At 36.5% G+C, this 16,480-nt stretch overlaps 1 protein-coding gene across 2 annotated transcripts in view; it reads right to left on the bottom strand.

Moving 5' to 3' along the window:
- Positions 1–4,646: 4,646 nt before the first annotated feature.
- The window catches only part of GPR180 (G protein-coupled receptor 180), a 30,315-nt gene continuing 18,481 nt past the window's right edge, over positions 4,647–16,480 (bottom strand). The window contains exons 4-9 of one of the 2 annotated variants that reach the window (XM_027590533.2): positions 16,150–16,330; positions 15,959–16,008; positions 13,123–13,280; positions 9,713–9,904; positions 7,783–7,860; positions 4,647–6,799 (exon numbers count right to left, since the gene is read on the bottom strand). In XM_027590533.2, coding sequence (XP_027446334.1) covers positions 6,641–6,799; positions 7,783–7,860; positions 9,713–9,904; positions 13,123–13,280; positions 15,959–16,008; positions 16,150–16,330 — 818 coding nt within the window. In that variant the 3' untranslated portion in view covers positions 4,647–6,640. The remainder of the gene's footprint in view (positions 6,800–7,782; positions 7,861–9,712; positions 9,905–13,122; positions 13,281–15,958; positions 16,009–16,149; positions 16,331–16,480) is intronic. The other variant, XM_027590534.1, reaches the window with a different exon arrangement.

Genomic DNA, 16,480 nt, shown 5'->3' on the forward strand with positions numbered 1-16,480 from the left:
ACACTAGCAATAAGAGGGTAAAAATGAGAGGTAAAAAAGAGAAAGGAGAGAATAAATATGATCACTATATGCAGCTGACACAATTGTTTGCCTAGAAAATACAAGCAAACCGGCTAGAAAATTATTACAGCTGTTAGGAGAATTCAGTTAGATTGGAATCAAAATTAAAATACAGAAATCAACAGGCTTCATGTGTAAAATAACAACCATTTGCAAGATACAATAAAAGAAAACACTAAAATATCCAGAGGGTATCATGAAATGTATAAGGTCTATATAAAGAAGTCCTTAAAAAGTGACTGACAAACACATGTTCACATTAAAGAAATAGAAAGGTATTTCATACCAGTTTTTTAGATCACTCTGAGAGCAACCACAGGTTCACAGTTAATGAAATGCTTTGCTAAGGAGCCGAAAAGATGAGCAACGATCTGTGGGATTAACATCCAACATGTTAAGGAAGTCAAATCTCCCTAAATTGATATAGAAATTTAATTCACTGAACTAAAAATAGTAAGCAAGATTTTTCATTGGAAAATCAGAAAAGTTGATTCTAAAGTTCATATAAAAAACCAGTAGGTATAATCATAAAAATTATAAAAGAAGAAGAGCAAGAGCACTAACAGGTAACTCTCCCTACCACATAGTATGGCATATTTTAAAGCTACAATAATTGAAACAGTGTGGTTCTAGATCATGAATCAAACAGTTCACCAGAACAGCCTTAAGTCCAGAAATAGACTAGCAACAAATCGATAAGGAAAAGGTAGAATACACAATCTATGATGTTGTAAAGGTGGGAAATCATCTGAAAAAAAAATTAAGTTGGATCCCTAGTTTATTTTTATAGCAAAATAAATTCCAGGTGGATCAAAACTTTAAACATATAATGGACCAACTGAATCACTGGCCACAAGGCTGAACTTAATCTCCAGTCCCTCTTCCCTCCCGAGGGCTCAGGCTGCTATCACTGTGACTCAAAGGCCCAACTTTCTAATCACACGGTTGGTCTTTCCGGTGTGGCCAGTCTTCATCCTGAGTCATCTGATTAGCATAAACTATCAGGTCCACCATGAATAACAGAGACACTTCTCGCACTCACGAAACTCCAAGGATTTACATCCTGGGAAGGTGAGGATGGGCTGTGGTGCTGGGAAGAGGGGAAGAGGGCCAGGCAAATTTTTTATTCATATTATTCCTGTTTAGAAGCTACCTGTAATAGCAAAAGAGTGGAAACCAACACTGTCCCGTGATAGAGAACTGATTTTAAAAAAGTAAAATACACCCATATAATGGGGTTCTATGTGGCCAATGAAAAAAATGGAGCAATTCTGTAGATAGGGATACAGAATAAACTGCTGAATGTACAAAACATTGTGTATGGTATACTATAATCTGTGTTTCATATATATGTGTGTGTTTATATATACAGGAGGCCATCCGGAAGAATAAACAAGAAACTGATAGCAGAGGTTGGATCCAAGGAAAGGAAATGGATGGCTGAAAGAACTTAATTTTTTACCCTTTTCAATCTTCTGATTTTTGCACAACATGCATACATTACCTGTTTGAGAATAAAACATTACAATGTATTTGCACATTTCTCTGAGGATACTGAACATAATGTTTAGTAATTTATAATTTAATCTACTAAGAGCCATTGTTGTAAGTTATATTGAACAATAAAGCTCTAAGAGTCTATTCAGGCACACAGGGATGTTTTCATCCACACTAAATGACCCCAGCCTCCTGTGATATGAGTTATTGTCATTTTTAATTTTTCTGACTTCTCCCAGCTACTTCTCACTACCATCAACCTTCTTCCTCTAGTTGACTCAAACTTCTTTTACATTGGTGCTTTTAGTTGTGGTCTAAGAAACAAGGCACGTGGTCCTAATACTATATAGAGGGAAACTGCCTCTTTGACAACTTGAGGAAGCCTCTCACAATTGGTGAGTTTGAGAGATTAAACTTCATAACAACTACATGACTACACAAGATTTTTACACATTCTTGGTTCCATGTAATTGAATAAAGAACAAAGGTATTATTTTAAGTCATTACGGGAGGTCCTATGATTTAATTAACACTATATTGCTAAGTACGTGTCTGAAACTTTTTCAAAATTGCTTTCATTCATTAATTCAAGAAATACTTTTGAGCATCTAATGTGCATCAGGGCATGTTTGAGGTGCTAGGGATACAGCCAATGAACAATACAGACAACGGCCAAACTCCCTCAGAATTTACATTCTAACTGAGGACAGAGGCAGCAGGCAGAGATAAAAGTGGTAAGTACTGGAATAAGAAAAGGGGAAACGGGATGGAGCAGTTAGGACAGGGTAGCACCATACACAGGATACCTATCAGTCAGCAGCTGATCAAAGAGCCACTAGGATATCACACTCACACACACACACACACACACACACACCATTTTAATATATAAAATAATATATAAAATAAGGGACGATAGGAGGCTGTTCTTTTGTGTCAGGCAGGTGGGAGGGAAGATGGGTGTAAAGTGGGGGAAACAAAAACATACTGGGACCTGCCAGGATAAGTAGAACCCGTGGGGATTCATGCCAGTCTCTCACTGCCTCCAAGCCTCCAATCTCAATGACGGGGCTGTGCTGCAGAACCTGGCACCCTTTGTCACAGAGTGAAACACGCACCTGGCCGGGGAGAAAATAAAGGAAGTGATCAAGTAGGAGCTGCCGTTCCTGTGTGCCTGGTTGTTGGCCCACAGACCAAAAAGATAAGCCAGCAGATAAGCAATAATGTGGGTGAGCTGCAAAAATGCATGGCCTACTTGGACCTTTCAATTATAAAAAGAAGCTGGATCTGGCCACTTAACTCCTGCCTTCTAAATCTCACACCACCCATCTCTTGTGACCCACACTATCCTAAAATTATGCAGGGAGAATTAAGAGGAACCTATCTCCAGCTGGGCCACATAGGCACTATATAAAGCCACTACAGATGGTCAAGTCTCTGAAAGATATTGGAGCCGAGAACCTGGTGGGTGAGGATTCAGCCACACAATCACGCCAAGACTTGGAAGAGAGTATTCCAGGCAGAAAAAGTAGCTACTGCAAAGCCCTGAGGCAGTGATATAAATGAGGTATTTTTTAATGAGGCTGGAGTATGGTGAGAGGGAGAGTGATATGAAATGAGATCAGAGATAAGAGGCAGGGACCAGATCACATGGGGCCTTGTAGACCACGGTAATGAGCATGGATCACTTTTTTTCTAAGTGCAATGGGAAGCAAATGGAGAGTTTTTAACAAGCTGGTAGTAGTTTGATTGGATTTATATTTTTTAACTTTATTTTAAAATAATTTCAAACTTAAAAAGAGGCATAAGATTAGCACAAAGAATTCCATTATCCAACTGATTTCCCTTCCCTTTGCAGAGAATGGGCTTTGGTGGGCAGGGCCACTCCTTTCTAGGACTCCTCCATCTCCTGGTGTCCTATGTGAATAACACTCCTGGAGGACAATGTGTATGATGTCCTGGGGGTTGTGCAGAAAAGGCTGCCCAAGTGTGGAGGCAGGAATATTCTTTCGAGGACTACTGCAAGGAGTTCAGGCTAGTGTGTTTCCACAGTAGTTTGCAGATTTCACAGGAAAACCAATCTTGTTATTTGTCTCAATTCTCGACTTCATGTTGGAACAAAAACCAGTATTACCTCTTAGATCTGGTCCTAAATTGGTTACTGCATTACTTCTCAAAAACAAACAGAAAACCTCACAGATTTGACACCACAGAAGCTATTTAAAGAGAATGTTATACAAGTAATTCCAGATTTCCTAAGAATTTCCAGAGAATAGGCACAGCCTCCTAAGGGAAACAGGCTGAAGGGCCACCATTCATGTTGAGGTATATGTTCCAGTCTCTACATTATAGTTGGCCTCAGACTTACAGATCTTGTCTTTTCAATAGACTTGGCTTACAAGTTGCAACCACAGAAAACCTTCCTTAAAACAAGCTCTTCTGCTTAGATTCTCTCTCCCTCTAGCTGAAAGCCAAGGTTCAAATATTGAAATGTGCTGAGGTGCATACTTACAGAGAGATACGCAAGCTCATTTCTGGCTTCAGTACAATTCCAGTTTAACATTAAAATCAACAACTAAAATTATGGATAGCCATGCATTTTCACTAAAAGCATACACACCTAATAGGTGCTCATTAAATCATGAGGGTAAAAAGTAGAAAAGTGAAAGAGAAGTCTGGTGCGTTTAGAGAAATAATTTCTTATACTCAGTTAAAGGGGAGCTCTGCTAGCACAGTAGGGCTCAGTGATGAGAGTAAGTGCCTGACGCACAACAGACATTCAGTGAAGTAGGAGCTAATATTATTACATGTGTCAATAAAAGTAAATATCTTCTACCCCTTCCTAAGAAAAGAAACAAAATGCTTCTGAAGAAAAAGAGCTCTGCACACAACCATTCATCTTAAGAAAAAATGTAAAAATAGATTTAAAAAAAGCATGATCTGACAGAAAGAAAAGTAGGAAAGTTTTGATCTTTAATGAGAGTTTGCAGTATATGCTTACCCTTCCAGGCTCTGTGCTGACAGAGCTAGACGCAAACATTCAGCAAGAGAAGAATGGATGCTGTGCTATGACTTACGGACTATAAATTTTCAGCTCTGATTACTAAATTTATTAGTGATGTCTTATACATTATTAACAACTATTCTCCTTCATTTAACAATGGCTCTTGAATAACAAAATAAATTATCAACAAATTCAACCATAAATTAAAAAATAATAAAGTAAAAAAAAAGACCTGTTAGAGTTTCATATACGCAAGCGCAGTAACACATTTCATGTATTTGGACTACAGTTTTTACATTCTTTGTGTAAGGTAACAGAAAAATTGTTCCCTATTTCTACTGGTGCCAAGTTCATAAAATTTATGAAAAGGGTTCCCCTTTTTTATTCTGCTTAATTCACTGTACCTCAGTTGAACACAACAGACAGTACCTGGGGTTATGAGTGAGATGTGGTTAAAAGGAAGGGTCACGATCACACAACAGATCATGTAAACCTAAAATATACCTCAGACTTCCTAGAGGTAACCTGTAGCCCTCATTTATTAAATAACTTACAAAGAACCGTTAAAGGATGATTTAATGAGCAGGCTGACCTCTGTCACCTCTGTCACTCTGTCACTCATGAACATATATACTTTGCCTTTAAAATGAAACAGAATACTGTTTCAATGAGACTAGGTGTAAGGTAAGAACAAAGATGAAGCCACAGGTACTTTAAAGTTATGCTGTGTTATTTTAACTATTTAATTAAAACCTTTAATTACCAGATCAGCACACCATTTCTTGCTTAAAAATGTAATACCTTTGGAAGTAGATAAAAGATATTAAAAAAAAAATAAGCCAGATGTAAAAATGAAAAGGCCTGAACAGCATGACACACAGAGTAATTTCCAATCAGTGACTACTAATGGGAATACTCATTTTATACAGCAGGTATTGACAACCACTTAGCAATTCCTTAAACAGGCACTTGATAGAGTATTTTGTCGCTAGCATACTCAATACTGGGGCAACGCACACACAAAAAAATACGGCTTTATTACAAAGGATTCAAGATGGCAACTACTTAGAATCCAGTGCCAACACGGATTATAACAAATCCAGTGAGTATTTTGTTTTTCAATTATTCATAGAAAATTTAATCCTGATTAAGTATCCTTGGGCAGGAATTCATGGATAGTTGAGGACTGAAACCAACATTTACGTGAAATGCTTCTGTTAATTTAATCTGTGTATACAGCTTAATTATGATTGGGGATTCAATGTAAGAGAAATGAATTATATCAGGATTAAAATTTTAGTACCATATCATATAGTACGTTTTTCTTCTTTCTTTTTAAACACGTAACCCTGCTTGTCCCTTCACCTAAGTGCTCAGATTTTAAATCTCTTCATAAGGAACAACCAGTGTAATGTATCTAAGCTTTATTTTTCATAAACTATCTGTCAAAAACCCTTTGCTAATCAAGCCAGAACCTGAACTAGAGCCAAAAGTGATCGAAAAAAAATGGAGAAGAACCCCACACATAAATAAACAAAAACTTATTTAGCTATAAATATATTTTATATTCACATTCTGAAGTAGTTTCATTTTCAATTCCTTTAAACTCCAGTATGAAATGCATTTTCCTTAAAGCATAAAAAGAAGCAGTTTTTAATCAGTGTATTACACTGATATCGTAATTGGACTTAGTTTAGATATGTAAGCAAGTAATCATTTAACTGATTACTTTTTATAGGACTATCAAACCTGAGTTAACTATTGATATAAGATGAGGCATTACAAGTGGTGAATCTCTTACCAAAATATCATATAATTCTTTTTCATCTTAATTTCCAGAGAAATTGCATAAGTCACCTTATAACACACTTTTTGAAAGTTTATTAAGCATATTTCAAAACATTTCATTTATTACCTTTTTTCAGTTTGATACTGCTTAAATGCAGTTATATAAATAACATGCTCTGCCTTCTTTGTTCAATTTTTCATACGAAAAGTATGAAAAAAAAAAGTCACTGTATTTGGATCCTTATTGCACTCTTAAATCAATTCACTTTTCCTTTAAAGAAAATCAAAGTATCAGAAGTGAGGCCGACTTTTGTGTCCAGATGATATGGTCAGTGGTAGTGTTACTGAAGAAAGTGAAGAAACTTCCCAGTATAGACTGTGGGACAGAAAGAGTCTGTACAGAATAACCATGGAAACAGACTGGCAAAGGATAACACCTATTGTAATAACCTGAAAAGAAGAGAAAGGGAATGCTTTTACTGCATGCAAACACAGACAAATTATATTCAATTTATCAGGAGCCTATATACTTCCCATTTACACACAAAACATACGTAGGTACCCTGCTCTCTCCTCTATCTTTACCGTGGGTACATTTTATCAAAGAAATTTTCAATAGGAAAATATGACTAATGTTCAGAACTGTAATTGTTCAAAGGCAAAATTTATTGAAGAGTTAAGTTTACAGACTCCAAAATAAGACACATTCAGTTTGCTAAACCATTCTCTCCTCAGGTGCACACGCTACAGAAAGCGGTAAGAAAAATCCGGTTCCTGGCTAATCTGGTAAGAGGAGGAAGGCAGGCCCCACCTGAATCCTGAAGAGTATTCTAAAAGCCCTTTCAAAAATTCTCAAGTTGCTTTAGTTTTGTAGACTACCTTCCTCTCTGTTTACCCTTTGCAGACACCTCAGGTCCAAGAGCCCCCTGCGCGTTCAAGCCCACACGGCGTGGCTTGTAAGAGGTGGCTGGCAGAGCGTGCCAAAATGACAGCGCCAGTGACCTGAGAAGGCGGGGCTCAACACCATCCCACGTGGCCCCTCAAGTGTGGCGCTCCAGTCAGCACTCTGGTAAAGCGGCTAGACTGATTTTTCATAAATCTGTCTTGACTTGTAACCACTGTGTCGTACAAAAATTGAATCAATTGTTCTTAACAAAGATGGATTATGAATTGTCTAATTTATAAAACAGTATTATGAAATAGGCTGAAATAATGAAAGTGATTTTCATCCTTTTTTAATTAACTAAAATTAAACATTTTTCTTTTATAATTTAAAGTTCTTACTTATATACTCACCAGTTCAATTATTCTGCTTCAAAGTTTTGTTTTAAAGAATTCAGAAAACCTGATCAGTGGATAAATAAGGCTTTTCTACTTTAATAATTTCTCAATAAAGACAACAAAAAACTACTGTGATCATGTATATTACTTACCTTATCTCTTTGGTAGTCACTAAAAATGACAGAAATACATGCAAGACCTGGATGGCATAAAAACCACAAGATACAGCCCTGAAACAAATGACAAGTAAGTCAAGTGAGTACAGCTGTATGTTTATTTCCAGAATGTGCCAGATAAAAAACATTACTAACCTATTTAGGAGGTCCTGACTGACCTCAATTGGTCTTTAGAAGTTCTATCTAACAAAATGTAAAAATAAATTTGCTATTGCTATGATAATATTTTGTTTCTAATCAAATGCGGATTTTAAATTTTGCATTTGTAAATCTCACATTTTAATATACTACAGTGTATATATTACATCTTTAAACATGAAAATACATTAATATAAGTAATATCAAAAATTGAGAAAAGGTACAAGTGTGTAATATTCCTATAAAAAGAAAAAAAATAAGAATGTATAATCGTATTTGCATGTAGAGATACACAAAGAAATTCTGTAAGAATACCCAAAACACTGACTAATAGTGGTGGCCTGTCTGCAGGTTAGTATATGAGTGGAACTAGGCAAGTAAGAATGGGAAACGTTTTAGCATTATACTCGTCAAGCATCTCTTTTCTATTTCTCCAAGAATGGTCATGTATTTTCTTTTCCAAAATTAAATTTGAGGTAAAAGAACAAGTTAATAAATAGTTGTTGAGATGCTCAGTACATTGAAGATAAGGGAAAAAACAAGATGTAAAAAAAAAAATGTGTTTAGCACTGCTACTGTTTGTGTAAATATGGAAGGAAATACACAGGAATATTTAAAATTCTCTAGAAAGATAAGTTAGGAATTAATGGCAGTGATTATATGAGGAGATAATAACTGAGTAGATGGGAGAGAAGTAAAAAATACTTTTGCTTCTTTTTAAATACTTTCAGATGTTTGAACCCATTTAAAAAGTTAAATTAAAACATAAAAATAATTTTCTTAAGTTCAAGAAAAAAGTTTGGACCAGTTTTAAACACAGAACAAAAGAGGAAATGTAGTTTGAAAACATCTTAAATACATATTATCTTTCCAAACAAAAAGCACTCCCATCCCTGTGAAAAATTCAAAAGCAAAGTGGCATTTTCTTGCCTGTTTGGTACTCAGAAAGCTGAAGTGGGTTCCCGGGGCTGCAGGAGCAGCTTTAAAATGCTGAACAATGGGAATAAGGAATCTGGCCCTCCTTCCACAGCTGCCTTGGAATGTGGAGCACTGCGCACTCGGGTGGGGGGGATGCTGATGAACAGCTTATCTGAATGCTGTTCTGAGGTGCCAGGATGAAGGTGTATGGATTCTCTCAATATGACAGAAAAATAGAACCTTCTAGGGAAGTAGGCTCCTGCAGTGTTACTACCCCGACTTCTCTCCTCATCTTTTCTTTTGTTAAATGGGTTAAGAAAAAAAAAGTCAAATTTGCTTTGAGATCCCACTTGTGTAAGAAGGACATAGAAAGGAGGAATAAAGTCAATGTGACCTCACACGGAGGTAGTGAAATGGCTGAAACATAGTATGTCCTCAGCCTCCTGCTTCATCTGCTTATGCTAAAGAGAGCTCTTCATGGTTAGAAAACACTGCATAACTCTGACGGTAACAGTTCATAATTAGTAAGTGTTTTCTGAGAAATGTAAACTGTTTTCTAATTTAATTTTTTAAAAACTCTGATACTATAGGAAAAAAAATGTGAAATTCCTATTGATAAAGAAATTATGATCCAGGCTAAACTGACTTAAGATTACATGGAAACTACTATTCCACAGGTTCTGTAAAATGGGATATCATCTACATCTCATAGGTTGTCAAGATTAAATGAGTTAAAGCACATAAAGGGCATATCTTAGTGCTCCAGTACATCATAAAAGCTTAACCAACATTAGCACAGCAGAACAAACTTGATAATCAGAAGAAGCCATTTTCTACCACAAACCCATACTTTGGCAAACGTGATGTAAAACTCCCTTTTTAGCGTGCTTCTCTCCACTGTGATGATCTGGTAGAGTCCACAGCCTAATGACAATGCTAGGCAAATCCTTAAAATGATTAGCAAGATCCCTGCTAAGTTGTGATGTGAATGGTAGTTGTGAGGACTGGTATCTTCAAACTGTTCCCAAAGTAGTAAAATACTCTGCAAAATAAAATATTACATTTAGAGAAAAAAAATCCTGTCTACTCATACACACTTTGTCAACTCTTTTCAAACATCCCCTTAAAGAGTATCTAAACATTCCTAAGAGGTTCTAAGATTTACCAGACTATAAAGGTTGTTGACTAATAAAGCACAGGCATCAGGCATAGACTTTTCCTCCCTGATACCCTAAGCTAGAAAAAAGGGATTTTTATCAAATAAGACCGCATACAAAAGATAAAAAGTGCAATTGAGACCACAATTCAAGTAAGACTTATCTCTAAGGATGAAAATAAGTTGAAAATACTAAGAGAAGAAACCTGAACTTTCTTCTAAATCTCTCTTCCTTCAGCACCATATTAGGAATCAACGTATTCAAGCCCATTATCTCAGTATAACTCTGAAATATCTCAGTATCTTCTGTAATCCAGAAGTGAACAAGTCAGAATTGTTGATTTCAGATGTCACTCCCCAGGGTAAAGGGAACTGTGTGTGTGTGTGTGTGTGTGTGTGTGTGTGTGTGTATTTCTTTTTGAGTGTGAGAGAGAGAGAGAGAAAATGAGTACTTGCACATGCACAAGCAGTGGGGAGGAGCAGAGGGAGAGGGAGAGAAACCCCAAGCAGGTTCCACACCCAGTGTGGAGCCAGACAGGGAGCTCAAACCCAGGACCCTGAGAGCATGACCTGAGCCAAAATCAAGAGTCAGACCCTTAATTGACTGAACCATCCAGGTGCCCTAAAGAAGAGTATATTTTTAATATTCACTATAAGCAACCAGGTTATTTATGAATAACCAGCAGTTACTCATCCTTTTGTTTGTTGACTTCCTTTCCCCATATTGTTACCATTAAAGTAAAAAGCTCAGCAATTCCTCATTAGCTGTTCTGTTTATTGCTATTCAATGGAAACACTTTCTTTCCATCTTTACCAAACGTCAATCACAAATTACCATAATGTTTTTGCCATCACACGTCAGTAGCCATGTGTTTCCTTCATCTGCCAACTCAGCCTTCAGAATGGTCTTTAGTGGCTTCCAAAGAATTCAGATCAAACCTCAGTCATTAAATCCAATTCTTAGGCTTTATGGGGTTTGTCAGCAACCCCTTCCTCTTCTCACTCTCAAATCTTCCATCCTGGTCTTACTCCTACTACCATGCTCGACAGCTGAACTCCTCTGTCATCCTGGACACGTGTGTTTCCTTCTTAGGCTAAATATTTGCTCTCCATTACTGAAGGGCTACTTCTTCACCCCGCCCCCCCCAAATTATTATACCCTTACGATTCCTTAACCTCTATCTTTAAACTTAACTTTTGCAGTAAGGACGTGCTATTGTACAACTACTATCTCCTGGTATCTATGTGAGGTGATGGATATGTTAACTAGCCTGATTTTGGTGAACAATCACTTCACAATGTATACATACACCAAAACATCAAGCTGTATATCTTAATATGTACAATTTCTACTTAATTATACCCCAATAAAGCCAATAAAAACCCTATCACTTCCCATGATTCACATTTTTTACAGACTCAAACTCCACATTTTCAGATGTGTATATAAAATGTGACCTGTGGAAAATACGCAGGTATTTATGTAGTTGCGTGCACCTTGTCTGGGTGGTTGCTGAGGACCAGGGCCTTGTCAAACATATTCTTCCCAGATGCTTACATAAACTCTAGATTAGTGTCCTCATCTCAGTTCTGAGTTCTTATTTGTCTATGATAATGGGTCAAAATTACAATGAAATCATGAAAATTCAATTTTAAAAAAAGCTATTTATTGAGAAATGAGAATTTAACCCAATATTAACACTACTCTCCATAAGCCCTGGATCAAAAACATCAAGTCGGTAGAATCTTGCCCTTATTTTAATCACTTCTAATTCAGTTGTCATTAGCCCTTTGTTCTAATGCCTTAGAAAGGCATTATTTCCTAACTCAGTATCACCACCTGTGATATGGTCTCTTTCTAACTCAATCGTGAAATTCAATACACCTATTTCACTCAGCACCTACTACACTAAATACATACAATGAGTATAAAGATGAATAAAGCACAGGACTTATACTTCATTAATGAATTTTTCACCTTATAATGTCCTTTGTAGAGCCCAGATATATATTTCATTTTTTTTTTAAAGATTTTATTTATTTATTTGAGAGAGAGAATGAGAGAGAGAGAGAGCACATGAGAGGAGGGAGGGTTAGAGGGAGAAGCAGACTCCCTGCTGAGCAGGGAGCCCGATGCGGGACTTGATCGCGGGACTCCAGGATCATGACCTGAGCCGAAGGCAGTCGCTTAACCAACTGAGCCACCCAGGCGCCCTATATTTCATTTTCATCTACAGCTAATGATGGTCACAAACTCAGTATAAATTTTTGTTTATACTTTCCTTAATAATTTTTATAAAATCCATTGCACATAGGCATATGGAGATCCTAGAATAGAAGAAAACAAATAAAAAAAAGCTAAGAGAACTAAATTTTCTAAAAGATTAAATTTGATTTTGGATTTTTCAAAAACTAGATCCCATTCTTTCTCATTCTGTATTTTGCTTTTTCATTAATCTCAGATATTCATTTGAATTCTTTCACGTATAAAGTAACAGAACTGGACCTAAAAAAAAAAAAATCCTTGCCCCTGGATGAATCTCAAATTCACTGATTCACTCATTTAAAGTGTTGAGTTCTTACTATGTGTTAGAAAATATAAAAGAAAGCTATTAAGTAGGAAATAAGAATCTATCCTAATATTAAGCATTCTGCATATTTTTAAATAAGCTGATTGTGAAAGCTCAAGTTCAAGTAAATTATAACTAAATTCTGCAATCTACATATACTAGCACTTGGAAGATTACAGGTTATTTGATCTATCACTTTTTATTTTAAGATTTTATTTATTTATTTGACAGAGAGATAGAGAGCACAAGTAGGCTGAGAGTGAGGCAGAGGGGGAGGAAGAAGCAGACTCTCCGCCGAGCAGGGAGCCTGACAGGGGGCTCGATCCCACAACCCTGGGATCATGACCTGAGCCGAAGGCAGGCAGCCACTTAACCAACTGAGGCACTCAGGCACCCCAGATCTATCACTCTTTAAATTCATACTTCAAAATGACAAATTCCTCATGAGTCCCAAGTTTCACTTCTGAAATGAGGTTTGTTCAAGTTTGCATTTCTGCGTATTGTAAAGTACAAACACTGAGTATCAATACTCACCTGTGTTATCACAATGAATACAGCAATGCCAGTGGATGCAGGAGTAGAATCCCACTGGAGAGGTCTGCTTTGAGACTTCTTCATTCTGACTATCGTCCAACCCATGCATAGACTCAGAAGCAGGTATAACATTTGAATTTGGGAAGCAATGTCAAAAACTAATGGGAAATGAAAACCAAAGTCAACCAAGTTTTCATATTACAAAGGATTTGGTCCTTTTTGCATTGAGAATATAATTATACTTTTAAACACAAAAAGATAAGCATTTTCAAAGAGAAGTCGATAAAATTCAGTAATTCAATAATAAGAGATATTCAAGTAGAGCTCTAAAAATTAAAATTTTGCCATTAAGTTTGTAAACATTTCTGAAAAATAGAACACTGGCAATACTCTCTCTATATCCATATATCTTTATTAAGACCAACTTTAAATCTCTGTTTCCCATTTTTCTTAGCTTTTCTAACTACATAATGCTGTTCTCTATAACAGACTGCTTATTAAAAATAAACACATTTTAAATGTAATTTCTGCAATGTGGAGAATACTAGTGCCTTCATTTCCAGGCTGTTAATTATTTTTTGATGGTTGAACTATATAATGTGAACTTATTTTCTAAAACTATTAAGAAATAGCATGACAATAAAACACATGGCTACCGTAACATTCAATGATGTTGGCTTTAGTGCTAGAGTCCCGAAGACGAACGAAATGGTCCGTGCATTAGTGTGACACGCCACCAGGTGGCCATCACTGACACTGCAGGGGAAGCCTGCTGCTTTCAAAAACGGAGGCAACAAGACCACCCATCCAAGTTCCAGACTTGGAGAAAACAACAATCCATAAATACTCCAAGTGCCATGCATTTTTATTTTGGAAACTCGTATTTATTGACTTAAAAAAGATGATCACTTTCTCATAGGGTATTTTGATGAGGATTTTGGAATAAACGTGATCAGAATTTAACAAAGTGAAACTTTCTTCAAATTGCCAGCCATACCTTTGACGTCTACAACTTTTACTTCTTTTATATAAAGATATTCTTGCAAAAAGAGGTGCAACTAGCTGTACTATAATATATTAAAAAGTTACAAGCTGAAAACCTATTAATGATACACTTTTCCAGATATATTTTGACCATTTTCCCTCTACTCTGCCATGCAAATTAAAACTGGATACTCGACATTTATGCTCACATATTTGTAAGAGTAAATTCTGATAATAAACTGTTACTACATTTGAATGGTACAAAATGTCATGGCCTTTCAGATCAAGCAGTTTTCTTTCATCACAGATTGTAAATGACTGTGATGCCAATTACTTTTATTAAACATCTACAAATACATATTCAGTTATTTAAAGAAGTCAGCCAAAGGAATAGTCCTGCATAAGTTGCTAATTAGCAAACCAAATAGCTGGGGGCATGGAACCCCTCTGTTCTGGCTCAATTCTTTGTATACTAAGTAAGACACATATTGACAGAATACTGTAACTGTAAGCATAGGTAGATAGGACACTGATTATCTGCTGTCACTGAAAAATACCTAACTGTAGACAAAATATACAGGACACACAAAAATCGCACTGTGTGATTTTATTAAAAATCTTGACGTTTTAATCATTTAACTTATCAAACCTGTTGTCAGAACACCAAAATTTAGCATTTACTGTAGTTTAATTAAAAAAAAACAAACACTTTTGCTTTTTAACCTACAGTGAAGATGCCAGACAACCTAAAACACTATTTTGTATGCAGCAGACACTCACAAAAATTCAAAAGTCCTTGATTTTAGTAGTAGCTTCCACTGATGGGCTTCTGTGCGCTTTGCCTCTCAAAAGGCATAAGCTAAATTATTTCTCAGGTTCTGTTCGGCTTTAAAATACTATGGTTCTATTAAACAACCTGAGTCACCTAAGAGACAAGAGCAGGAGAAACCAGTGCTCTCAATACTGTTCAAAAAGGAGAAGCAACTCGCGTTTGTGTCCAAGAGGTGACCAGTACACATCCTCTTCAGGAGGAAAAGAAAGGTTCTAGAAGGTTTAAAATCTTAAAATAGGCAGCAAGATGAGGACAGATGGGTCCTGAGATCATTACAGAGATTACCATGAGCTACCCTATTAAATAAAGAGAGATGAGACTAAAAGAGAATTATGGAAATATTTTAAAAAGTAAATCCCGGAATGGTCTCATATTCAGAATTTGCTTTCTTAGAGCAAATCTTGACTACTTTTCTGGGACTGAAAATGGCATTACAGATTATGGGAACTTTTAAACATTTTTCCCATCACGCTTAGTTGAAAAATTACTTCATCAAAGTTCTTCATTTAAATAAAGGAAAGAAGCTGTGAGGTCAATTCAATTATAGGTATATTCTCTGGCTCTGCGGCAGAAAAAGAAAAAGTCAAAAAAGGGATGAAAACAGGAAAACCACCTTCAGCTTTGGGATCAGAAAACTTGGGTCTGAGTTTGGTCTCTACCGCGCAACAGCTGCTGACATTTGGAAATGAGCTTCCTGTCAAAGAGCCCCGATGCTTTATGTGCAAACTAGGGATAAACATCTCCACATCACTGAGTTTTTCCTGAGATAAACTGAGGGAATGCATATAAGTAAGCTCCAAAAACAATGAAGAACTACACATTTTACCTATTATCAAGAAGAAACTAAACGGGACAGATGGGAACTAAATCTGTAACCCTCTTTACAGTTGGGCTGAATTCTAACCAACCCTGGATAGAAAAATTGTATCATGACGAAAATAATTTACAAAAAAAGGAAAACAAGCCAGAAGCAGAGAGCAAGTTTAGGTTTCAAAAAACACATCTCAGAAGGATACTCACATTCTGCCAAACTTCCCATAAAAGGTATCCCTATTCCATCTTTGGAGTAACTGAGGAATTGAAGAGAAGAGTATTAGTGTAAATTACAAATGCACGAAGATGGTTCATAATCAAAGCCAGCATAATTTTGGCGAACTAATTAGGATTAATTAGACGCAATGGTGAACACAGTTTTAGTGGTTTCGAGTTACCTGGAGAAATGAATATAATTAGCTAACGCTGAGCCGGCCTGTAGCAGCAGTGCAGCTGTCAGAACCTTTAGGATCACGTGCATGGGCCCTCCCTTCTTGATAGCCTGCCACAATGACTGAGCATAAATGCAAGCAAGCACAAAGTACACCAGGACTAGGAGGAAAAAGAACTCATGTAACCCTGTGAAGAGAAGAAAGGAGTTTGCTTCAGTACAACAAAGCCAGTGATAGCGTGGGGTTGCTTTCAAATCTTCCTTCAATATACTTCTAGAACTTGCTTTTTTAATTGGAGTCATAGCATTCCCTTTTGTATGGAAAAAAGGGAAATTGT

The sequence above is a fragment of the Zalophus californianus genome, chromosome 3 (genome assembly GCF_009762305.2).
Source record: "Zalophus californianus isolate mZalCal1 chromosome 3, mZalCal1.pri.v2, whole genome shotgun sequence".
NCBI classification, from domain to species: domain Eukaryota; kingdom Metazoa; phylum Chordata; class Mammalia; order Carnivora; family Otariidae; genus Zalophus; species Zalophus californianus.